This window comes from Aythya marila, assembly GCF_965140915.1.
Source record: "Aythya marila genome assembly, chromosome: 7".
In the NCBI taxonomy this organism is placed as follows: domain Eukaryota; kingdom Metazoa; phylum Chordata; class Aves; order Anseriformes; family Anatidae; genus Aythya; species Aythya marila.
The window spans coordinates 2,884,006-2,909,145 of NC_139048.1; the positions used below are offsets into that span (position 1 = coordinate 2,884,006).

Below are 25,140 nucleotides of genomic sequence, written 5' to 3' on the forward strand. Positions count from 1 at the left end.
TGAGCACTGCACGGGCTTGCACAAACATCAGCCCTGCAAACCCCAGAAGTTACATGCAGAAGGCATTCATTTTAAAATAAGGTGGATTTGGGGGTGGGAGAGCAACAGGGACTTGGAATAGGAACGAAACTATGATAAAGGGGGCTGCAGCACGAGGTTCACAAGTCTCGCAGCACCCAAATGATGATGCTGGGGTCCAGAGCAAAGCACGAGGGGCAAAGCCAGACCTCGGGGTGTAATACTGAGTAAGCTGTGTGACAGATAACCAAGCACTCCCCCAAAGAGCTGCCAGCCAGAGATAAAGTTGGTGCTCAGCCAGAGCCAACAAATTCCCTGAATTATTGATACACAAACTGCTGACATTTTAATTATCCTTCTCATTTTTTGGTGATATGACAGAGAAACAAAGGCATTCAAGAGAGATGCCAGACCTCGAACACTCGTAATTCCTACAAGATTTTCTGATTTCACTTGAAATGCCTTTTTAATTCTTTTGATTCACAAGGTTGGGGTTTTTTGTTTGCTTGTGTTGTTTGGTTGGGTTTTAATCACTAGGCAGCCCTATTGAAATACGGTGGTTGTTTTTTATTGTGTTTTTTGCTTTGTTTTTTTGTTTTTTTTTTTTTTAAACCCTCACTCCCTAACTAACCTGAGTACAATATAAAAATGTATTTACGGGGTGAAAGCACTTGAATTGCTGTCTTGGGAGTTATGCCACACGCCCACAGCGCAAATACCTCAAAAAGAAAATTAGTCATCTGCTTCCAACTGTCAGGACTGGGTAAAAAACAACAAACTACTGTCTTGGAAACAGCCTAAAAAATCTCACCACTGAGCTCCGCTACATTTCAAAGTACTTTCAGAGACCAGATGAATAATACGAGCCCTGTAATAACAAGAAAGATAGGGGGAAAAAAATCTGGAAAATGATTCTGCTATTAGAGCATCGCGCAATTTCCACTTCCATCCTCCACCATCAGTTAAAAACAACTTTCAGAAATGAGTTACTGAATTTGTGCGTGGTTTCTTTTGCCTTTTTTTTTTTTATCGTTTTGGCTGTGTTTTTAATGTTAAAACGTCCTGGTACCCAGCAGGATAACCCTGAGTACCTACAGCCTCCCTACATACCCCAGAGCCAGGACAGCTTCTGCCTTCCCACCTCTGCACGTGTGCTCTGACTGCACAGGCACGGAGCTTTGCAGCTGCCAGGTATTGCAGCAGTCCCCAGGAAGGTGCTGACAACTTCAGAGCAGGACGGGAAAGCCCCACCAGGAAGGCAAATCCCCACTACAAGTCCACGAGACTGCTAAAAAACGGGGCAACAGCTGCTGGCTGGGGGGAGCCGATAGTGCCGGAGGTAGCAGGGAGCTCACGGCCCTTTTGGGGCGCTGCAAAGCACAGCTCTAACAAAGAGTGGCTTCTGCTCACAGCTGTAACACCCAATCTATTTTAAATGCAATTAAATTCCACATAAAGCGACCAAACCTGAAGGAGGACACACTAAAGCACCCCTTTCTCTAGCTGTCCTGAGTGCTCCAAGGACCCTACGCTGCTCGTCACAGCGCTGCGTGCGCCAGGATGCTCCCAAGCCTTGTACCAGGGAAGCAAATAAGGTCAAAAAAACTCCAGAGAAAAAAAAAATAAAGTAATTAAAACTTCAGGTGAAAGCAGAGGAGAAAAAAACGTAACATCTGAGATGGAACAATTCAGTGTTTGCGTCCAGACGTAGGCGAACGAAATGTTTAAGCATCGAGTCAATCAAGTCAGTCGCTCTGGGCTCAACGCCGCTCTTCTGCAGTTATTTATTCTTTTGGCTGTAGCACTGCCAGCTATAAATGACAGCTGTTGACTGCTGGTTTTCAGCGTAATGAGAACACGGCACCAGGAGGGGCTGTGTCAGCTTTTCCACTGACCCACGGGGCCGGGGGCTTCCCAGCAGAGCTGGCTGTGAGCTTGCTGCCGGCCCAGCTGCAGCATCCCTGCACGCGGCTTAGGGCACCCAGAGGCAGCTTAATCCAGCAGGAACAGGACTTTGCTGATAGAAGTGTATTTATACGAGGTGGCTTTCCATCCCGATACAATGCCACATCTTTCCTAGGTAAGACTAAGACCATGGCTAAGCAGGATTTAGCTTCATCTGCCAAACCTGTCGAGTGATCTTCCTCTATTTATGCAGCTACAACATCCACAAGGACAACTACAACGCACAGAACATCGGGAGTCATCTGATTCTGCCAGAAGCCAAATTATGTTAATAATAAGGGTGGACAACTCCCTCCTAAAGCCTGGTTATCAGCCTCGTTACTCTTCAGTGCTTAACAGTAAATGCAAGTTTTGCAAAGTTCACCACCACGCTATTTATTTTTAAGGCATTATTCTGCAAACCCAGGTAACGTCAGAGTGTTTCACTCTCTGTGCTCTGTATAGTCCCAGCAGGAGGATGTAACAAAACTACTCCCCAAACCACTCTGTAAGGTTTTCTTTGTTTTCAATACTTGCTCAGGGTACTTGGATTAGGGCCCCCTCCCTCGCCACCTCCTGAACCACAGAAGGATTTCTGTATATACAGACCTAAACTTCCCTCTCAGCACTGCCAGGCCTCCAATTTATATTTGCAAAAAGCCTACCCAAATGCAAAGATGGTTTTAAGGTGCTGCAGTTGGTATTTTCAAAAGACGCCTCAAGCAGGTGCACAAATTCGGCATTTCTCAGGGGTTTTCGAGGTGTACGTAATTCCTTCGGGCTGCTCTGAAACTCCTGCCTATTCTTAGCAACTGCCAGTCCAGATCAGCAAATGGCTGCTCGTCATTATCATATTTTCCTCCTTGGAGGTGTTAATTGAGGTTAAGCTCCGGTTGTGCCAAGAATGCTAAAAGAAATGCAAGCACGTAAAAGCCTCTGGAAAATAGCACGCAGCGGAGCTGGCAACCACACGTGAAACACCGAGCCCGGAGAGCCCTCTGCTCGCTTACCCAGCTCATCAGAGGCAGACACAGCCAGCAGGAGCCTCCAGCCACCCCTCCTCCAGCACCTACATCCCCGAGCACGTGGCACTGGCCAGGCCCATCTGCACACATCCACGTGGAGGCAGAAAGACGAGGCGCAAGGTATCAAAGCACGAAGCTGCTGGATTTTTGTTAGGGGAGACCGAAAGCAACGTAAGCCAAAAGGGCAAAACCAAGAGCTGGTTGTTCAACAGCCACAAGTTTTATCCATCAAAGTTATGAAACCCAGTGTTTCGTACACATAAACCAGTGCAGCATGCCCAAACCCGTGATGGTAAAAGTGGGCAATGAAGCTGCAGGGCTAATAATGAAAAATAACAGTAATAAAAAATATAAAATAAAAGTAATAACTTTATGTAAAAATAATTTTTACATAGAAAATGTAAAAATAATTTTTATATAAAGTGCATTGCTCACGGGAGTCCCAGCTTGGGGGAACTCCTGGCTCCCAGGTACCCCATTTTGGATCTCAGGCAGACCAAAGCCACTCATCAGTTCACTAAAAAGCAAAGTTTTCCGTAGGAACCTTTGTGAAAAACTTCACATTTACCCATTCAAATAAAAATTGAAAAATACTTTTCAGTACCTCCAGCTGCTCTGTTTCTCAGCAAGTTGGTTTTTACTTCACTGTGTAAGGTCTGTGTGCAGAACCACTGTGCTAATGGTAAAATCTTTGCTGGCATGAGGTAGGTAAATTCCATGCCAGCATTTCTGGAGATAATTATGTGAAAACAAGAAAGTGAAAGCCTGAAGCCCCGGGGTAAAAACAACAAAATTCTTTTATAAAGAGTTTAATTTGTAAGTAATTGCATTTGTGCTGTACCACCTCTGGTACAGCGCAGCCTTGGCTAACGAAGCAGCATCACCTGAACCGGAGCTTGAAAGAAAAGCCCTCCCTGAGAAAGCTGAAAAGATTGAAGGAGGAAAATGACATTTTAAGACAAGTTGATCATAAATTGCCAAACAACTAATTGTGAACAGGTCGGTTTGGGGGTGGCAGTGAGGCTAAAAGCAACAGTGCTGAACGGGGCAGCTGGGATATTGGGATTTCAAAGTGATCAGATCATTTTAATGCTGATATCAGAGGGCCAGTTTTTATCAGGTTGAGCCTGCGTACACCATAAATTAAGAAATACGGTTTCAAGCATTAAAAGATCATCATATGCTTTAGAAATTAATTTGGATAAAAGTCCTGAAAACAAGATTAAAGAATAAATAAATCAAAATTGCAAGTTACGGAAGCAGGACCACAGTTCATGACTGACCTGGCACATCTGCAGTAAGACCAAACAAAGTATGGCTTTTGCTAAATAAGTAAGCAGCCTACTAACTTGGGGTGAGCTTTTCACAGCCAAAACGTTTTGTTACGATGGGCACGGTGCTGGTGGGAGCTGGCTGGATGCCTCAGGAACTAGGAGCGCCCACAGGTCCACTTCTTTGTCATGGAGCATCCCGAGGGGGCGGCGATTCAGAGACACATCCATTTGCTCCGAGAAGCACTTTGCAGAGAGCAGAGAGGCCGGCACGAGCAGCACAGGCTGCCGGAGAGCAGGAGGTCATTAGTCTACGAAGCAGCTAATTACCTGTGTATTAAAAGGTACTTTGCAGGCTTGCACGGAGAAATAAAAACGTCCCAAGTGACATCTAATGAAAAAAACTGGCACCCAGCACGGCGCGTTTATGTCTTTATCTATAGAGAGGCATTCAGACACCCGTGCTGTTCCTCCCAGGGTGGTTATTAACTACCTGCGGGGAACCACGGCTTCCAGACGCTGAGCTGTGAAGTTCAGGGGCTGGGTCTTTCAGCGACGGGTTTTAGGATTTGATCAATAGCTTGGAAAAATAATTTCACAAGCCCAAGTTTAATGCAGTGGTGCCAAGCCGAGTGCCTGCCTCCAGGAGAGTCTTAACGGGGAACTGAAAGCAGAAACTACTTCAGGCCTCCAAGGGCCAAAAGCAGCATCCCGCAGTGTCTCAGTGCCAGAGATTCCCTCGCTGCCTTCAAGGTCACACTGAGGGATTTCTTCTCTCTTAAAAACATAAGTTTTAGGTAAAATATGTCCTTATAAGGACCCTAATAAGCTTCTTAAACAATACTCAAAGCTTTTTAAATAGTAAGGAGAAGTGACGCAGCGTAGGTATTTAGGAAATGTTCATTTTCTGTGTTAGGGACAGGCATATGAACAATTTGTGTATCATTTTTCATTAAAATTGTGTATTAGAGGCCTGATATTTTGTTAAGTAAAAATTAAATCAGTATTTCCACAAACACTGTTTTTTTCCAATGACTGTTACGGTGCCTGGGAAGCAAGAAGCAGGCCCTCTGTCCCCAGAACCTGAGCTCGGCAGCATTCCCTTAAATTTCTGCTAACCCGATCCAAAATCCTCAAACTTCCACAGATGACGTATTTCCCCATTTCTTTTACAAGTAACTAGGAGCAAACGGCAGATACCAGTCTGTATTTTACACAAATTGGAATAAAAAACCTTAAAATGATTCTCTAGTTTAGATATGTAAGTTTATAAAAAAAAAGGACAGTGCTACTATGTAAAAACTGACTTCACAATTTTCATTTTAAAGTCCTTTGCATGCAAGAACATTTGCATTGATATACAGGCTGCTGTGTTCCTTTTAATTTAAGACATTTATTTTAATGAAATTTCTGTCTGTGTACAGACAAATCCTTGCATAGGTGACAATACTTAGGGAAAGTAAGAGCTGGACCATGCCTCAAACTGAAGGGTGACGAGAGAGGTGCAGGCCAGGTGAATAAGGGAAATGTTAGTTAGATGGGATGGTCTTCCTCTTGATCCTGTTTTCTAGCTAGATTGGTATGGTCAACACTAACGTTTAAAAAAAAAAGTTCTTATTTCTATGAAAAGCAATGACAGAAGGCAAAGGCATGTTAAATAAATTGCTTTTTAATGATCTCGTGTTCTTATCTTTGTAGGCTTTCATATCGGACTGGTCAAGACACGGCTAATTGCGACACGTGCAGGAACAGCGCGTGTATCATCTACAGGTAGGTTAAAATATGAATACTCCCTCTTCTTACTTAATGTGAGTAACAATTTTATTCATTAATGCAAGATGAAACGGTAGCCTTCATTAAAATGGTGGGGTTTTTTTCAATACACAGAAGCAGATTAAAAAACAGAAAATAAATTTACCTTCACTAAATTACTTATATGAACTGACATCTGCTTTCAAGCCTACAATGACAAATAAATGACTGCGGTCACTGCACCGCTGCAGCTCCCGGATGTGGAGTGCTACAAGTTGTGAGCTTCATTGTCACGTTGCTAGAGATGCTTCCAATTCCTGTCCAGCAGCTCCACGTGCCAAATTGATTTCATAGCAGTAACAGCCGGACTCAGGAAGCAATTTTGAGATTTCAGAGCACAGATAACCAGGTACAGATTCAATTTAGGTAGTTTAATCAGGGAAATGACATTACTACCCAGGCTTTTACATACTCTCACATTTGTAGTAGGTAAGTTTTTAAAACATACAGGGCAAATACGTCCTGCTCAACACGAACAGCACACGTCTGCCTTCAAATCAAACCTGCTCAGTCTTCATGCAATGCACAAGTGAAGACTCGCTGCATGCATACAAAAATCCCCTTTAACAGACTCGTTTTGAAGGTGTACGGTTCTGGAAGGTGAATACAGGTTGGCTCATTACTGTCAAACCTTCAAACATGACAAAACTGCTTCATGGCTTTGTTAAAGATGTGTTATACCTGCTACAATTTCTCCTCCAGAAGGAAATACTTGGGAGTTTACTCGCTAGAGCAGAATCAGGTGCAGACGGTGGAAGGATACGTTTCAGTTTTCTCTAAAGCAGAGGTTCGCCTCCTGAAGTTTATCAGCCAAGAGACCCGTTTTGCCATGTACTATGTAATGAATAACAGATAATCAGTGGGCATGACACGAAGCCATCAGGAGTTTGATGATGTGTTTCATACTGACAGCTTAATTATCCTCCTCCATTACAGAGAGTCTTAAAGCAAAGCAACTGCATGTTTACATGTGGTGCAGGTAAGATGGAAATAAACGTGACTCAGATTATCATTCTACCAGGAATTTCTTCTCTTTTCTGTACAAAGGGATAAAATATTCTGAGAACTTATTTCTAGATTTCCTTCTGAAATGTATCAGCAGGTATTTCAGAAAATCAGGCAATATAGTGCAGATGAAAATGTATAAAGACTGGTATTAACTAAAGATACAAACTAAAATGAATGTACAAATGCTGTCTGGGTCTGAAAACCACTTCCCCCCTTGTTTGTCTACTCGGTTTCTGATTGAGGTGGAAGACCTGCACCTATCCATACATTACACCCAAGCTCCCTAGAAGTGAAAGAAGGAAGGATGGAAAGCTTCAGCTCCATCTTTTCTCCTTCCCAGCTAACTAGGAAAGAGCAAGGTGCTGTTCTGTGAAGGGGAAGGACCCAATTTATGTATTTCTCCTTTAGAAAGGCATTTAGCAGCATAGAAATAACAAAGGCCTCTCCTACTGCCCTGTTTGCTCATCCCATGCAATTTCTTTCCCAGGGCAGACAGGGAAGTTGCAACACAGCTCTCTGTCATCAGAGGTGCTCTTTTTGTTTCAAAAACAATTTTATTTTATTTTTAAAGGGCTTGATTTCTAGTCAGCAGGTTTAAAAGGAAGGAACTTACCCGTTTCTACCTCTTACATGCCCTGCAAATGAAAAGCACGCAGCCATGCAGATTTGAAGGGCTTCCCTCCACACGCATTACCAGCTGGCTCCCCAGCATTTCCCACCAGAACAGCCATTTGGACTGAAGCTGTCGATGCAGGGCATTCGCCTAAAGCAGTGTTTCCAGGGGAAGTTTTAGCAAAAATCAGCTCAGCTTTTTGACACAGTAGGAGAATACACGCTGCAGGCAAGAAGTCTAAAAGCAGAAGACAGCGCAAAACAGGGGAAACTCTGAGAAGGCTGAATTACGATGACAAGATAAGCAGCCAGAAAGGATAAAAGAGAAATTCGCTGATAAAACCACCACTAAGACACATTGCCTTGTAGGATCTTCCCGAAGTCAAATACTACAGTGCTGGAACCTCCGAACAAAATGAAGCATCTCATTAGGGAGGATGCTCAAGCTGCTGGTAAACCTCAACTCTGCGTGCAAGGATACAGGGAGCACCTCTAAAGGACTGCAAGACAAACCTTGCACACAGGTACAGTTAAGAAAGAACATGTTTTAGGGACAGAAATTAAAGCACATTCTCCAACTGCTTTTATGATACTAGGAGAAGTGTTTTTACCCAGCTTGGACCCACTGTCCTCCCTTCACACAGGCAGTAGACAGGGGAGACCAAAGAAAATGTAACCAACACCCTTACGGGGCAAGTCAAGAGCTCAAAGAATTCTTGACATTGTCCACAATTGCCTTTGCTTTCAAAAATGCAATTCAATTTTTAACACGGTAACATTAAAAAAAGACACTTCGGAGGTCTTTCAAAGCTCTATTTTTAAACTGAAGCATCTTAGGGGAATGAATCAGTTGCCCTACTGCCAATCCAGCTACCTGCTGTGGTGTCAAGTGTAGCAGAGATGAGGAGCTAGAATGCAGAAACAATCACTGTAATTAAATTCTGCTCCTCAAGATGACTTCTCCGAATATTAATACGATCTAGCACAAAAGCTGAAGACAATGTGGAAGACACAAGTCACTGTTGTACTCTAAGCTATTTTTGTTGCTTTTTATGTGCAAAAATGCCCAGACTTTTAGTAAACATTTCAAGTAGAGGATTTTGAAAGGAGTTATTTTGCATATGCAGTATGTCTTTTTTACTAATATTCCAAATCTATTCTTTCATAGTCTTAATGTTGAAAAGAATACATACTTTTTAGAATTAAAGAAAAGTGGGAAACCAGGTTACTTTTTCCTTTTTTGATAAATAGGAAACTGTTCAAACATGAAACTGTTAAAAGATAGAAGGTCCCAAAAAATTAAACTTTCCTACTCCAGGAACCAGCAGGAAAAGAACCATCTAAATTTGATTCCCCACTCCCTCAAAAATGTACTTGTTGCTGCCATAGGAAACAGGCTCAGGAACTTGATGAATTCTAACCCAGGTCAGATTTCTTCCATTGCATGAGATGAGCAACATTAACTGCATCCTCGTCCTGCAGCACACATCAATTTGCTGCTTCCCCTGCCAATTAAAGACCCATTTAGCTGCTCCCGTGAAGGCTGGGAAAGGCTGGAGCAATTACCCCAAAGGTTTCAGCAGTCTGCTGTCACCGGGATCCTAATAGGGACAGGATCAGTTGTGCCACGTCTCCTGGAGCTCTAGGCTCAAAGACAGCTTCAGGACTCTTTATCTGCAATATTATCAACAGAGCTTTTTAATTTTAACCAAGCCCCAGCTACACGACAACAGTCTAAACTAGTAAAAAGTGTTTTGCAGCATGTCTTTGTAGTAATCAGCACACAGCGGTTAAATTAGTAGTCAAAAAATGTCATTTTTAGTAAAAATAAGCAAACTTTTAGCCAGGTGTTGATGTGTCAAACATTAACCCACCCCAGCAGTATCCACATCTCAAAACAAAAGGCCTCAAAACAGTTTTAAAATCATCCGTCTTTTATAAACTATAGAACAAAACTTATAGAAAGATACAAAAAAAATTATCCATGTATCCTTTCCAAACTAAATGCAGATTCACTATCATTTTTAAGGAGAGAGGATAACCCTTATTAGGGTAAATTGTCAGCACAAAGTCAACTTAATACTGAGGTCTACCAAGATCTGGTTATTAAGAAGAAATCGCATTGATATGCAGAAATTGTACTGAATCTATCACACCCAAACCCATGTGCACTCAAATCTTCACAGGCTGTTTTATTCCGTGATTATCTTTTAGTGGAACTGCCCTTTCCGTTTCTATTTAAATTACCATCCCTCATGAATTTTAATCCTCGAAAAGGAATCTTTATGAGAAAATGAGGCTTCTGTTTAATATTTTTGTGCATTATTCTACGGCCTCTATCAGGAATTATCCCTGTGAAGGAGCATCTTAAGGAATTCATGCTAGGCTTCCCTCTGCTCAGAGAGGTCACAAATACTCTGTAGTTTTTGCAAGGTTACTTTAGCTGCTGGAAATGATCAAATCTCTAGCCAATTTCTGCACAGGGGGAACAAACAAACTTACATCAGGACTGCGCTATTGGAGCTCCTGGGAAAAAAAAATTATTCAGAGCTGCAGCAACCATTAATTTGGCTGTTTTTTAGTCCTTCAGGATTTTGCAATCATATTCGCCGTTTTACAGTATTTAATTTTGTCAGTGACATTTTAAGGCACGCTCCAGCTATTTAATTGAAAACCTATTATTAGAATCTATGCAATTTAACACTCAGTAAACCAGCAGCTGTTACAGGTTAAGATCACGGTGATGCAAGTCAACCAGGTAGCACAGAGGCCACGTGGAAGTAGTTTAATTGTAAAGGTTCGACATAATGATAATGATGAAAATACGTAAATATGGCATACAAAATGAAGTAAGACAAGTAAACAAATTCCTAAGATGGTATCAGTATAACAAAATCAGGTAACTAAATGACCAGACTAGGAATTTTCACCGTTTTTTTTTTCGTTTCCTACCCACAGTAATTAACTTACGTTCTTTCTCACCTTACTTCTAAGCCTGTGAGATGTTTAGTTGAAGATTTGGATCTTAACAGCTTCCCAGCACTGACAATGCTTGGGATCCTAGGCATCTGCGATATTCAGGTTGAAATGGAAAATTTAAAAAAAAAAGAGATTGTTTGCAAGTATATTGAGCTATTTCTCAAGTTATTAGTGCTTATCTTGATCCCGATCCTCCAAGACGTGGCACACACTAACTCCATGGCATCCTATTAACGCAACCCAGGAGGAGAGGCAGCGATGTTCTTTAATTCCAACTCCGCATAGCCTGCTGTAGAGGTAAACCTCTTGTCCAATGCTTGTAGGATTGGGGCCTAAACATTACAAACTAGAGAGTAAAAAAGGAAACAGAGGGAGTGTCAAGTCAAAGGAGAAGGGTTGTGGTTGAACAGGAGAAAGGTTGGGTTTACCCTTGAGGGGGATCGCAGCCCCGAGCCTGTGCAAACTCCCTCCTTGGAGATTTCAAGAGCCAACTGGGTGAAGCCCTGAGCAACCTGGTCCTGAACCTGAACTGTTCCAATTCTGCAACCTTACAGAGCCGACATACCAGACTGTTAGCATCCAGCACCTTAAGCTGATGCACATTAATAACGTGTGACTATGTTAGGAAAGATGAAAGCCCATCCGAATCTCCAAGCTTGTTGCTAGATCCGCTCCCACGTCCCATATGTTTAAAACCAAGTGGTTATGACTCCTCAAACTGTTTTCAATCCCTTACACAGCAACAAAATTAGAAAAAGTTCACTCTCCTGCCAGCATGCAAAAAATAAACACTCATTAACATAAATTCTCAAAATCATTAGAGAAGCCACGAAGCCGAGAACAGAAAACCCACCACACCGGTCCCTAATCACAGGGCTGGGATTCAGCCCATGGGGTTAAGCAGAAAATAAAGCAGGCTGAGCGAGTTGGCTGCTCAGAGGGATGACAGCAGTTTTCCAGGCATCACTCAAGCACTGCCCGCTACCTTTCTGCGGCGTGCCTCAGGTGTGGCAAGCCCAGCTCCCCGACACTTGTGTTTGAGTGCATCAGAATCAATTCCTCCAAGGTCTGCTACTTCGGTTTACAAGGCCTGATACTATTTGTTTCGTTTTTGTAGGGCTTATTCGTTATTGTTGGTGTTCATAATTGTTGGCCTAACTGTTGAAAAATATACTGCTTGGTCATCGAGCGATGGAAAAAATACTTCTGATGCCAATAACAAGCTCCAAAACGAATAATGCACATAGCCCACAGTTATATGGTAACTGCACTTATCACCAGGAGGCCTCAAGACATGAAAGAGGCCATTCGGGAGTGAAACAAACCACACGGCATAAAGGAATTAAAAAAAAAAAATGTCAAGGTCAGTGAGAGGAAACCTAGAGATGCTTAGGATACAGAAGTATCACTCAGCAAAGCAATATCATCAGCTGTGCCAGGTGACAAAAATTAGTTCTCCAATACAAGGTTTGGGAAGACGGGAACAGGCTGTAGAGAACATCCACCGAAATATAAAGAAGCCACACAGCTATGTGACACTCTCTGAATTTAATTGTATTCCATCTGTTGGACAGAAAGTTAGAAACCCAAAATAAAAGCAGCTACAGCTAATTTAGAGAAATCTGAAAAATCACCAAATAAGGTTTTTGAGCTCTTACTGCAGCACAAACAAGTCGACGCGGAATCCTAAGTTTGCAAGCAAACAAATCATTTGCCTCAAAGGAACAGTTACGTTAGGAAACCTGCAAAGCTAAATAAATTGATCCTGATAGATAACAGCTCTCCTGCAAAATGTACACAGTTACAAGAGGTAAAATGCATTTCCTTTCACGCTCTTTAGAGTTTTCAGAAGAAAAAAAAAAATATTTATTTTGATGTAAATAGATAAAACAGCCTGCAATGAGCTGCAAATGGTTTCATGCAGTAAAGAATGACAGTAATGGGGGTTTTGTCATACGGACCAGAATTAGTGGAGTTCTCTTGCAGTCCATCTTTAATAAAAACTGATTGTGAAAAAAAGGTATTCTGCTCAGAAAGTTGCTTTGGCTTTTACATTTTTTTTACATCAATTTTGAGTAGGTCTTAAGAGAGTTACTGAGTTGAAGACTGCTCTGCTCTGTCCTTAACGAGGATGAGTATATGAGTATTAGATGCAGGGCTCTCAGAGCGTGCCTCTGTAGTACCAGCAGATCTGATGCTGGTGTATCTGAAATTGAAATGTAAATATATATTTTTTCCTTCCTTTTGAAATGTCTTTTTACCACTTAACAACAATGGAGGCAGGAAAAATATTTTGAGTATTTCAACTCTTATCTAAAAAACTTCTTTGACTATTGGGGAGTTTCTCCAACCACTCCAGATGACTGAAATGCTGTTTTACTCAGTATGTGTTTAACCATTAAACTAGGTTTAACTAGTCTTACAGCCAGATTAAAAATAAATAAATAAATAAACCTAACACCTTTACAGCATCTCCTTCTAGGGACTTCACTGGAAGTCCTCCTGACAGGCAGACTCTTCACCAGCTCTGGGAAAAGCCACCCAATAACCCACCTCATCCTTGCAACATCCCAAACGTTTCCTACCAAACTTCTGATTTCTTCTCCTCCGATCTAAGAGGAAAGTAAAATCCACCTAAATCCACAGATGGAGTAAAGCAGCATAGCTTCTCTGATACCTTACTGCAAACAAGCAAGGTCAGAAAGGACTCAGAAAACAAATTTAATAGTAATAAAAGTGAGCTGACATCCAGGAGCACTGACCTCGGATGTTTATGCAGCACTGAGGCATCCGAAGCAGTCACTGCAAACCCCACGAAACCTCAGCAGCAGAGTCAAGGGCAGCCTCTCAAATGCCTCAAAAGATGCACTCAGTCTTAAATTCGTAGTTTTAGAATATCAAGCAACACGTAGGGAAGGAAGATATTACACTACTCGTTCCATAAAACTTCCCAAATTTCAATCCATGACGTTTAAGGTACTTGAATGTACGTGGCCTAGATTGGTTTTCGAGGATCAGATAAAATTAGTATTTTGCTGAAGTTCAGAATGTGATTTGTTTTCTAAGCTAACCTTGAATCTGTAGCTCTCTCTGTTGAAATAAGGGTTATAATTTCATCGTTATTATGTTTCTTAATTGCTAGCAGGATTGTGTAGTGGAGAGTCCTTAGAATTCAGGAGGTGTAATCTGGATCTTAAGTATGTTTTCTGAATGCATGCTTTAAGACTAAACAAGTGTTTCCCTTATTGCTTTTTTAATATTTTTATTTATTTAGCAATTATTATTGCTATTAAATTTTAAAAGCAAATGAAACAAAACAAATACACACGAGCTATTACTGTAACGCGTCCTTTCCCTGCTACCTACAGATCTGATCAGCTAAGTAAATGAGCCTACAGCCCCAGCTGCTTTTGTCTCAGCACTCATTCAGAGGCTGAGTAGGTTGTATTTTACTGTCCTTGTTACAGGGCTATGTGTATATGCAGAAGGTTCGCAATGTGAAGGAGAATTCGGTTTTTAACGTATTTATTTTTCAGAGATGAGTATGTAAACATGATGGTAATTTGGTGAAATTAATCTAATGGTAAAACTTGCAAGAAACAGCTCAGGTATACGAGTGGCCAGGTCAGCCTCCTTACCTCTCACCCACTCGGCAGCTTTTTTCAGAAGCAAAAGTTCTCTGCATCTAGAGAGCAGCAGAGTGAAGTGCCTAGATTATCCTATAACAGCTAATTGCTTTTTTCTTCCCAATTTTAGCGTGGAATTGGATTTTAAGCAGCAAGAAGATAAACTACAGCCAGTTTTGAGAAAACTTCATCCTATCGAGGAAACTCAGGTTGCACCTTTGCCTTATTCTCAGGAGAGCTACTCCTCCACTCCCAAGCAAAAATCCAAAACTGAATCAAAAAAGCACGGAAGATGGAAACTCTGGTTCCTTTAACCAAGTCCGTCCCATGTGGAGTTCAAGGCCTTCTCTGAAGAAGATGTGGGGTTGTGTCCATCACCTACAACGGGATCTCTGCAGGTTGATCCGTGCTGCCGGCCACTGCTGTTGGGAGGCGGCCGGCGGCGTTCAGCTCTCACCGTGTGTACCAAAAAGGCCTTTGTACCTAGGAACTCGTGCTCGGGAGAGCAAGGCGGTACCTGACCCCTTGCCAGCTTTTACTTGCGGTTCACCAATGTGGGATGTAAAACCTGAATTGCAATTTGTACAAAACGGAAAGTAAAACTATTCCCCCCCCCCCCCCCTTAGATCTGAGAGCATCACATTCTAACCCGGTCAGTCGTAGGCTGTCATCCTGTGCGCAGCGCAATATCACTCTTGTTTTAAAGCCTTCTGGGGGTTTGGTTTGTCGTCTTTTAAACAACGAGGGGAAAAAAAAAAAAAGCGAGCAAGCCTTACGTTTGCAATGGTCTTCAGTTTTACAAATCCATGTTGATCGGGGAGTGCAGTTTTCAGCACATATATCCTGGACAAAGCACAATTTTTCATGTGGTCCGAGACCATGAATACTCTCTAAGACGTGACTGTGTGTATATTTGCCTTCATGTGTTGTAGACTTCAGCCAAGCTATCACATTTCGACAACGCACCGTCATTTCTAACCTAGCTGTGTCCTCACCACCAGAAGAAGCCTGCTGCTCTCCTCCAGCAGGCGAGCGGCTAGAAATCTCCCAAATTCAGGACGAGCCTTTAACCACACCAAGCTGACAGGGTCAAGGCCACAGGACAAACCGTCCTAGATCTCACTTTTCATGTTTTGGTACCCAAAAGGTCTAAATGACACGTTCTGGCACAGGAAAAAAAAATAAAAAATCAAAACACACAAAAAAGAATACCAAGCTCTACCAATTGCTGGCGTTTGCCATGACGTAGGATCTTTTTCTAATGCAATCTTTGGAAAACCTCTCCATTACTGCGAAAGGCACCATAAATTTTATAGCACGCATTACGCTTTGAAACCTGCTTGGAAGAAGCAGCAATTTTAAGAGCTATTTATTTATTTATTAATCTATTTATTTATTTATTTACCAAGCTTCTCAGATGGGTTTCCCAACCACCACATTAGAGTTTCTACCTACATCTACTAATTGTACTTACTAACCAATGCACTTAGGGAACAAATGAGATTCAAATTTCTTTTTTTTTTTTTTTGACACTTAAAATTTTGCTTGGAATTATAACCTGGAACCCTTTCCCTTAAGTATTTGTTACTGTCATTAAAGTCCTACCAAAAATGACCAGTTGTGGAAAAAAAATCTCCTGCTGGAAGTGACATGGGACCGGGGATATCTTTTTTTTTTTTCTTTTTTTAAGGAGTTAGGATCATTTGAATCATACAGTATCCGAAACTGGGTTACTCTAAGTTGGTTTTGAAATTGCACACCCTGCAGCAAGGTTAAGATACAAATTCTTCAGTCTTTAGGTGGAAGAAAAGTAATCATAAGCAGAAGAGCTTGCACGTAGTAGCAAACTTGAAATGCTTTCACTTACACCGTTTCTTAGCTCGACATAAAATTTGAAAAAGAAAAAAAAAAAAAAAGGAAAATCACATGCTATTTGGTTTGGAGAAAAATAAGAAAAGGAGGTTAAAAAGGGAACAGAAATGCAGGAGATGTTTATGTCCACCTCGAAATTATTTTCGGCGTGCTTTAATGAAAAAGTCGCCTTTGTAGTGACTTCAAGAGGGCTCCGAGTTCTTGTCCAAACACAAACACTGTCCCAAAATACTGCTGTGAAAGCTGAAGGATTAAGAAAAGGTGATTGGTCCTGTGTACCAGGAGGGAAGTGCAATTGTTTCATCTGGAAAAATGTGTGTTCCATGTATTTTATAGTGTTTTTAATTAATTACATAGAACTGTTTACAGGGCAGCCCACCTTACATGTTCTAGAAACCCAAATATTTCCCAACAAGAAAATCTATTTTTTTTTCCTAAAAAGAAATATCAAATATGGACATGAGAAGAAAATACAACAATATTTAATATTTCAAAATAGCAGTAATAATTTATAGACTCATACACGCTACCATGCCATTTAGTTTCAGTAATTAAACCAAGCATCTCTCAATGGCAATCAATTACGAATCGTTAGCGTCACCTCATCAGTAGCTCTGCCCATAAATCTATTCTAAACGTTGTCGTGTGCAGGGACTCTGACACCAAACTCCACTATTTCTGTGCGGTTCCTGCCCCATCCGGAGACCCGTATCCTGTAAGCAGTTACTGTCAGAGGGGAAGTCACTGGTGAAACACACAAAGAGCTAAAAGTGGAAGTTCTCACGGCGTGTTCTGTACATGTCCAGGCTATTTTCTTAAGAAGTTGCAGATTTTTAATTTTTTACATTTTTTTAAACGATGGAAAAGCTAACATACATAGTCTTGCTTACAATTACATACCGTGTTATATCGTACCATACAATGTAATTTGTAATAAAATGTTTTTGCAAGTGTGTAAGATGTATCATATTGTATTGCCTTTAGAATCACTCGGGCTAGGCACCGAGAGCCGAACCTGCTTCAGGAGAGCTTTTAGTTAAGTGTGACTGACACGAAGCTATCTCCACCCCAATGTAGGGGATCCTATAAACTGCAGGTTTGAGGTTACAGCAGAGAAAATGCATCTTCACTTCCAGTGTGGCACTTAACATGGCTTTGCCGAGTTCCCTGAGAGCACCACGCACTTTCACACACTGATTTGCTACAGGCACTTCTCCCTGAAAATTATTTTTAGCCAATAGATGCCGCAGTGATTTTTTACTCCCTGTTAGTTTCCAAGTCCGTCTAATTCCCATGAAGCGTCAGCTCCATTCTTTGGTTTAGAACCGTTAGGAAACACCACTCCTGTAAGTATCACTTGTTTTCTTAAAGGAAAAAAAAAATCACTGTAAAAATAGCTTAAAAATCAGGATAACATGAAAAAAAAATCATGATTAAAACTGGAAAATCCTACCATCAGTACAAAGTGTTTGCTTTTTCTTACCTCAGACGCAGAGGTGTCTATGCCGTTAATTTCACTCAGGGTTTTAGTGGCTGATCACTTTTTCTAAATCAAATGGATTCGTTTTCATGAACCCTTCCTACCTACGGTTTGGAACTGCCGTGCATTGTAACCTGCGGAGTTCAGGGTCGCAAAGACAATTTACATCATCTACCTTCAGCCCATCTACAAGGTAAGCTCCAGAACTCTCTCTTGTGACCCCCAATTACTCCAGTTTCCCTTACAAACTCCTTCTGGGAAGGCACGCTGCCTTGGAAATGCCAGGAGACAGAGAATCCACCACTGTCTTTCACCTGTTACTTCTGTCTCTCCTGCGCTGTCACCGGCTCCTCTTCCTTCCTCTGACAGGCGTCATTCCCACCCTACAGAGATTCTCTTCCAGCCCTAAATCTTCCCTGAACTTCAGGTGTCTGGAGGCTCTCACATCACAAATCACTTTCTCAGCTTTCTGATCATTTCTGCAGCTCCTCACTGGTCTCCCTGCATTCTTTCTCAAAATGTCTCATGGAAAAAGAATAGAAAAAAAAAGTGATGTGGGAAATATTCCACTCATGGGTAAAGCCACCAAGTCCTCTCCTACCTGGTCACACATCCCAAGAGAATTCACGGGAGCCTTTTTTCTGCTGGTATCACAGTGGGTTTTCAGCTGCCTTTTCCCCACAGAGCGCGAAGTGATTTTCAGAGCTCCCAAGGACAGAGGCTGGCGGGAGCAGAACCACTTCCCACCCCTCTGCTCTTAAATCCCAGCTGTATTTTCTCTCTGGAAACAAGGAATGTGACTTGTTCCACAATACAGAGGAATCGAGATGGTCTACTGAACAGATTCATACATCTGCCACCTGAAGCACCTGGGTTTACCGGGGGCTGCAAAACACTGAGGAGCCAGGAGCACAGCGGTCCTCAAACAGTGCCAGGCAAGGGAAGAGATTATTTAAGTTATACTTAGAGAAGGAGCCAAGGAAGTCTGCTCAATTTACTTTTTTCAGACAATGCATCTTCCAGAAGGGAAGGTTTTGTGATCTGGCTGCAGGTGAATTCACAGAAAAAATAAAAGTATCTGAATCTCACCTTCACTGAGAACAACCTGCACAGCTTCACTCGGCAAACGGAGCAAGGAAAATCACCGCAGTGAGACTTGCAGAAAAATCTCGCCAGAAATAACAAGTAGTTACATGGTGAAATGAGGTTTTTTAATCTTAAAACCTCACTTGATCTGGCAAGGAGGGAACAAACGCTAACTTCCAAGCACATAAAGTCACCACTTTCACAGAAGACTGAAAGCCTTTAAAGGGTTTCTGCCCCTTCTCCCACATTTGGATTGAGATACAGTACGAGTTACCAAAACTCCTTTCTCACTCCCTGGACCAAGGTGGAATACCGATAAATTGTACACAAAACAGGCAAACTCCATCGGATTTCTGCACGGGTGCTGGCTCAGCACCACGGGGCTGCGCTCCCACCTTGCACCGAAGGTCAGCACCTTCTCCAAGCAGGTACGCCCAGCACAGCCAGCTTTCTGGGATGTTTTTCCAAAGGAATTTGACCTGCTAACACTTGTATCAGCATCACACGTACAAAACCCCATCCAGATGTTGTAACACAGAGCGAGCTACTGAATTATTTGCAGTGTCTTTAGTAGGCTCTAATTATATGTTCTCCGGTAACAGCAAATTTGGAGCCCCGTGCTCCCCTTACACTAAGGCACAACCCAGCCTAGCTCAGGAGCACCTCCAGCTCAGACAGAGGGATGAAGGATATGATGGAGACTGAAATAGGAACGGGAACAAGGTGGAGACGTGCTCCCTGCAGGACACCAACACGGCTCTGCTAACACAAGGAGCAAATCGCACAGGCCCTGTAGTTTGCTACTTCCAAAAAGAAGTTATTAGTTCAACTGTGCCTCTCTAAAATCACTCATTTTTAAACCTCCTTCCTTCTCCTCATCCTGTGTGATTAATTCTCTACTACAAACTCCAGGTGAAACCGTTCTAGCGGCGAGAAAGGAAAAGTTAATGCACGATTCCTGCCTGATGCTGATCCGAGAGGGGTCAGGTTCTGCCTGCTAATTAGTGGCTGCATTTTAATCCCCGACTTTGTTGACACCACGGAAATGAATCGCTACCGGTTTGATCACAGGAGGATTCCTTCAGCACAGGACTGAATCTTAAGCTAGCAGTGAGTACTCCTTGAAATACCTTGGCCTGTTAATAGCCATCACCTAATTACAACTCGCGCGGATCGAGTGACTTCACGGTGTGCTCACGACCACCACGGGTATTTCTGACACAACCGCACTGAGCTGGAATACGCACAGGAGAAAGTTTCAAATCTGATTAAGTTCAAAAGGAATAATTAACATTTTGATACGGTATCTAAATAACGTTCACCAAAAGAATACTGAATTCACACTCGAACTGCACCGAAGAAATTTCCCATGCGTGTGTCTTGAAAGACTGACACCTACTTCACAGCTGGGGGAAAAAGCAGAAAGTTTCGTGCCCTAGCACAGACAGATATTTGAATATAATCTGTTCTGCATATTATTAATAATTTCTGTGGTAATACACAGAGTTACAACGTACAAATCTTATGATTTTTTCACCATTAGTAGAATCCAACCTTATATTCTGGAAGAATGAGAGCCACTTGTAACTGGGTTTTGCTCTAGCGAAGGATCTGGTGATCCATTAACACTTTTTATGGCAAAAACTATGATTGCAAATCAATGTGATAAAACCTAAGACAGAAGATAAAAGTGGGTGAAGCACAGAAGACAGAACTAACATTGCAGTACGCTTGCAGACGCAAACATCGCTGTGCCAAGTAAATGGGACGGCAGCAGGTAAGGAAGATGCAAAGAACTCTTTGTAATATAAAGTAAAATATCACCGTGTGCAATTACACAGAAATAAAACAGGAAAAGAAAGGGGAGATCAAAAAGAAAAAAGTGCTAATGGACTCCCCCATTAGACTAGCAGATACACACTTTTTTTTTTTTTTTTTAAGGAAAATTCAGGACTTCAGGTGAGCTTAACGACAGCAACAAGTCTGTGCGTTGAACTGAACTGAACCAGATTCACGTAGAACAATAACAACCGCTCAGAAAGATGAAAACCCTGGTCTGATGTGACCAGTGCCCCCACCACCACCACCTATGAAAGCCACAGAAAACCGACAAGGCGATGCTCTCCAGCTTACCGAGCTCACACAGCCAGCTGCAGAAGGATTTGATTGCTTTGGATCACTTGGGATTTAAATCCTATTACAGCCCGGTTGACAAAGATGCGACAAAGGTATTTAAGTTTTCATCAATAGACACTTACAATGAGCTCCGAATCACGTCCCATGGAAATGACTGTTCTATTTACTGTCCTCAGTAGCTTCTCCATGATTATCTGGACATGGCGTTGTGTTGGCCCCTAAGGAAAAAGAATAAATGAATGGTAACTAGGTACAAGAGACACCAATACAATTCAAATATTTATGTTTGCCTTTAAAACCACCTTTCTTGTGAAAGTTAAATAAAGCAGCACTTAACTGCTACTGATCAAAGGCAGAAAATTAGCCTCAGATTTAAAGAAGACCGTGAAACGTCTTATTAATACATGTTCCTAATAAATTTATTTTTGCTGTTAGAGTTATCTAAATTAAAAGCAAGTCCCTGCAACTAGCAGCAATAACCATGACACTTAGTTACTTAATTTTATTTTCCTAAGCCATTTTTCCAACATCATAAGTCCACAGTCATTAGCAAGTTCTGGGGGTTGATTCTACAAAAGCTCAATTAAAAGAAACCAAGAAAAGCAAAAAGAAAAAGTTTAAGTGAGGAGCTTCGATTTCAGTCAATTATGTCCAGTTATTTTTTGTCTTGTATGTAATCTGCTGTTATTTTTAGAAGAGTTGAAAATAGGGTGTTTGGCACAACTGGCCTTTAAGAAAAGTTCAGTAACTTCATGCAGGATGCTGCACACAGGAACTGAAGCCAAAGAAAAACCTGACAAGGAGTTAAAACCCATAATAAATGAACATCACTCCCAGCCTATACTTCATAAAGAGGTTTATTTCTTAGTTTTCCTTAGTCTGAAGGAGCAGACTTCAAAAGGGGAAGGTGGGAAGGTGAAACAATTCTACAGCCAGCACTTGGAAGCCTTCTCCCAGATAATTATCTAAATAAAGCAGCATCTTCGTGGTGCTTCTTGGCTGCAGCACAAACACTCTGATGAGCCATTCTCTTCCTTGCCCTTGGATCCACATAATAACCCCCAGCTTATCATCTCATTATGCTTAATTAGCAAAGGCAGACATGCATATATGGAAAAGGCATTTGCATATTTGAAGAGCGATCCATCACCTGTGCAGACAGACACAGCTACTGCTTCAATATGGGTTTTTCTTCCCCCTGCTGACAGAGCTGTCTTTGGGATAAAGCGTACAATTCTGCTACAAGGAGCATCTTCAGGGCTAAAGGCACCTCGGGACCCTGCTCCTCTCCACCCTTCAGCTCTCCCTACTCTCTAAGCATCTCCTCTAAGCATCACCCACTCTCTGAAGTCGTGGCACAGAACTTCTTCCAAAAAAAAAATAAAAATAAAATCAGAAATCATATAAATAAAACAAAATAAAATCAGAAACCCCCTCGAAATAGTCAAATAGGATGTTAGGTGTTATGTGAGGAGGTGACCCCAGTGGGGTCAGAAGCAGAAGCAGCCACCTGCTAATCCAGGTCATTTCTTGCGGGGTGGAGAGCCCTGCTGTGTAAAACTAAACAGCACTTTAAACAGCTAAACAAGCTTCTGTGTTAACAAAAGCAGAAATTCACGTATCTGGCCTCATGGGCCAGCATCAACACATCTCAAATGTGTGTTTCCCAGACTGCTGGGGGTTGGTGGGGATGGGGGATGGAATCAAATACTTTCCAGCAGGCAGAGGCTAGACACTGTGTGAGAGGTTGATCTAAGTGGATGCATCCTACTCACTGTTCAACCAGTATCTGGAAGAGAAATAGGATTCTGTAACTGGAGCTGCTGCAGATACAGTAAGAAATATCCAAAGATGTCAAACAACCCATCCCTGTTGCTGCATACCTAAAAAAGAAGTCTTCCAAAAGACTGGTAAGGAGGAAAAAAAAAAAAAGCATCGAAGTGATGAGGGGTTTCCTGCTGAATGGGTTCTACCACCATCTACCCCTTTTAGATGCTAAGCACCGCAGAAGCGCGAGATACTGACCACATCCTTCTTGTAAAGCACTTCCAGGATGTTACTCAGCAGCTGGCAGCAAGCCTCCAGATCTTCTTGTCTTTCCAAGTGATACTTGAGCTGATCTGTCATGGTTGGCAGCAAGATCTCCCTGCAGTCTGCACACAAGACACAAGGTTACACAAGTTCAGGACCTTCCCCGCATCGCCGACACAGCCGAGCTGCTCCGGTGCTTACATGAGACAAAAAAAATTAAGAAAAAGAGAACTTCCAGATTCCCAGTCACCTGCATGTCAACCCAGGAATAGTCCCAGACAAGGGAAGTGTGTCAGGAAGCAGAGATAAGGGGAAGGTAAATCAGAGGTACATGGAGTGAAATAATTCGGCTCAGTGTTTCAGCTCCAATCAAGGAGGTTCGGGAAGCAAAGTGAGGACTGAGAACTAGAGCAGGTATCACCGTGGCACTGACCTATTCAATGTAAGGAGTGTACAAGCTGCAAATGGCCCTGCACAGACAAGATGCAGGGACCTAGCACTCAGTGCCCCTGTGCCACTCCTGCCCTAAGGACACAGCTCCCAGCCCGCCGGCAGCATCCTCACAGCGGGGAGGAGCGCAGGTAAAACCCCTCAGCCTGTCCCCATGCCCACCCCAAATAAATCTGAGCCCAAAGGAAAGGACTGCTGTTTACCAGAGCCTGGCTTACTCCTAAAGAAATTACAGTGGTGAAATTACACCGCGAAATTACAGCCTGCCTGCTACCAGCCTACATTTTGGAGGTGAAGGAAGGGTGAGCACATTTTATGCCCCTACCCTAGATAACAGAACAGGAACAGACAAAAAAGGAGGCTATTCCACATCCTTTACCCTTCAGACATCAGTTCCCAAACCCCTTTCCTCCCAACCACCCCCCTATCTCCTGCACATCAGGTCTGAGCACCGCCCAGGCTCATTCCTTTAACCCGGGGGGCAGCTCTGCCCTCGGAGGACTCCCCAGGAAAGCAGCCCCCACACAAAGCCAGGAGCCTCGGCTCAGTAACACGAGGTCACCCTGCAAGGACCCACACAGGTCCCCGGAGTGGTTTCAGGGCTCCCAGCCCCGGCAGCTCGAGAGGAACCCTGCGGGCTCAAGTGACTGCTGCGGGTGGATGCTGGGCAGGGATGCACAAGTGGGGATCTCACTCAGAGAGCACCTGGAAGCGTTGGTTTCCTCCACCTGGGAGTTTGCTGTTTAATTAGCAACCTCCTGGGGCATTAGGTCAATTCTTTCCCACCGAGAAGCAGGCACCAGTCCCTGCGTAGTATTGACATGGAGAAATACATCCAGACGTAGCTTCGCATCCCCTCGTACCTTTTTCCTTGAAGACTTACCCAGTAAGCAGCAAAAAAAATGGATTAAAAAAGAAAATCTAATAAGAGAAACATCACCGCAAGCCCCCGTTATTTGTTTGCAGCTGCACTATCCATAAATCTGTAGGGGAATCCAACCCCCAGGTCTGTTCCCTTCCTCGCTCAGCTACCTGGGGCATTCCTACACACCGGGAGCCACCAAATCACCACTACTCACTCCATGTGAATTGGAAAGGCAGAACTGCAGCTCTGCCCCTGGGGATTGGATCACAGGGAGTGCACGGTGATCGACAGGGCAGGTATTCACGCTGAATTTCTGGGAAAGGAAACACGAACTGATTTGTCACACTCTTATCTGGGGTCACACAGCCTGCACCAAGGCCCAAGTTCTCCTGGGTAGCACTTCTGGGTGCCAGCAGCCCGGCTCTGCCTTCCCCAGCACCGACTGGTGAGCATCCAGCCGCCCCTCGCTGTGTACCTGCTGCACCAGGCAGGCTACAGGAGGACAAAGCCAAGTGCCAAGGTGTCCTGGCTGCTTCACTATTCCGTAAAAAAGCCAGATCCTTCCCAGTTCAAAACCAAACTCCTTCGTCCCACTGCTTTCCCATCGCACGATGCTTTTAACACTGAATCACCCAACGCATCCCAGCGTCATCCTGAGCAGAAACTGCTACTGAAACTGTTCCATGAACTACGTTGAGGTTTTCCAGCTACCTCCAATGAAACACACAAGACCTGGAAGGCAATAAAATCCTAAGAGGGAACCCCACCAACACACAGATACCTTTATTTACGCACATATCCATACAACACGTGTATTTCAACAAACCTAGTGCTATCGGAGTAGAATCTTATCTCCACTTAGCGCATCCTTTGCCATAAAGCATCTTGCCAAACTGCGGCTTGCTCAGCTACGTCCTGATTATTT

The 25,140-nt window shown here is 42.8% G+C and overlaps 2 protein-coding genes across 3 annotated transcripts in view; one reads left to right on the plus strand and one right to left on the minus strand.

The window, feature by feature from the left end:
* The window catches only part of INSYN2A (inhibitory synaptic factor 2A), a 37,518-nt gene extending 22,037 nt beyond the window's left edge, over positions 1-15,481 (plus strand). The window contains exons 3-4 of the mRNA XM_082764405.1: positions 5,957-6,028; positions 14,426-15,481. Coding sequence (XP_082620531.1) covers positions 5,957-6,028; positions 14,426-14,609 — 256 coding nt within the window. The 3' untranslated portion in view covers positions 14,610-15,481. The remainder of the gene's footprint in view (positions 1-5,956; positions 6,029-14,425) is intronic.
* Positions 1-25,140, minus strand: part of DOCK1 (dedicator of cytokinesis 1) — a 258,024-nt gene that overhangs the window by 166,672 nt on the left and 66,212 nt on the right. For both annotated transcript variants that reach the window (XM_082764404.1, XM_082764403.1), the window contains exons 26-27: positions 22,895-23,022; positions 20,992-21,087 (exon numbers count right to left, since the gene is read on the minus strand). In XM_082764404.1, the coding sequence (XP_082620530.1) occupies positions 20,992-21,087; positions 22,895-23,022 (224 nt within the window). The remainder of the gene's footprint in view (positions 1-20,991; positions 21,088-22,894; positions 23,023-25,140) is intronic.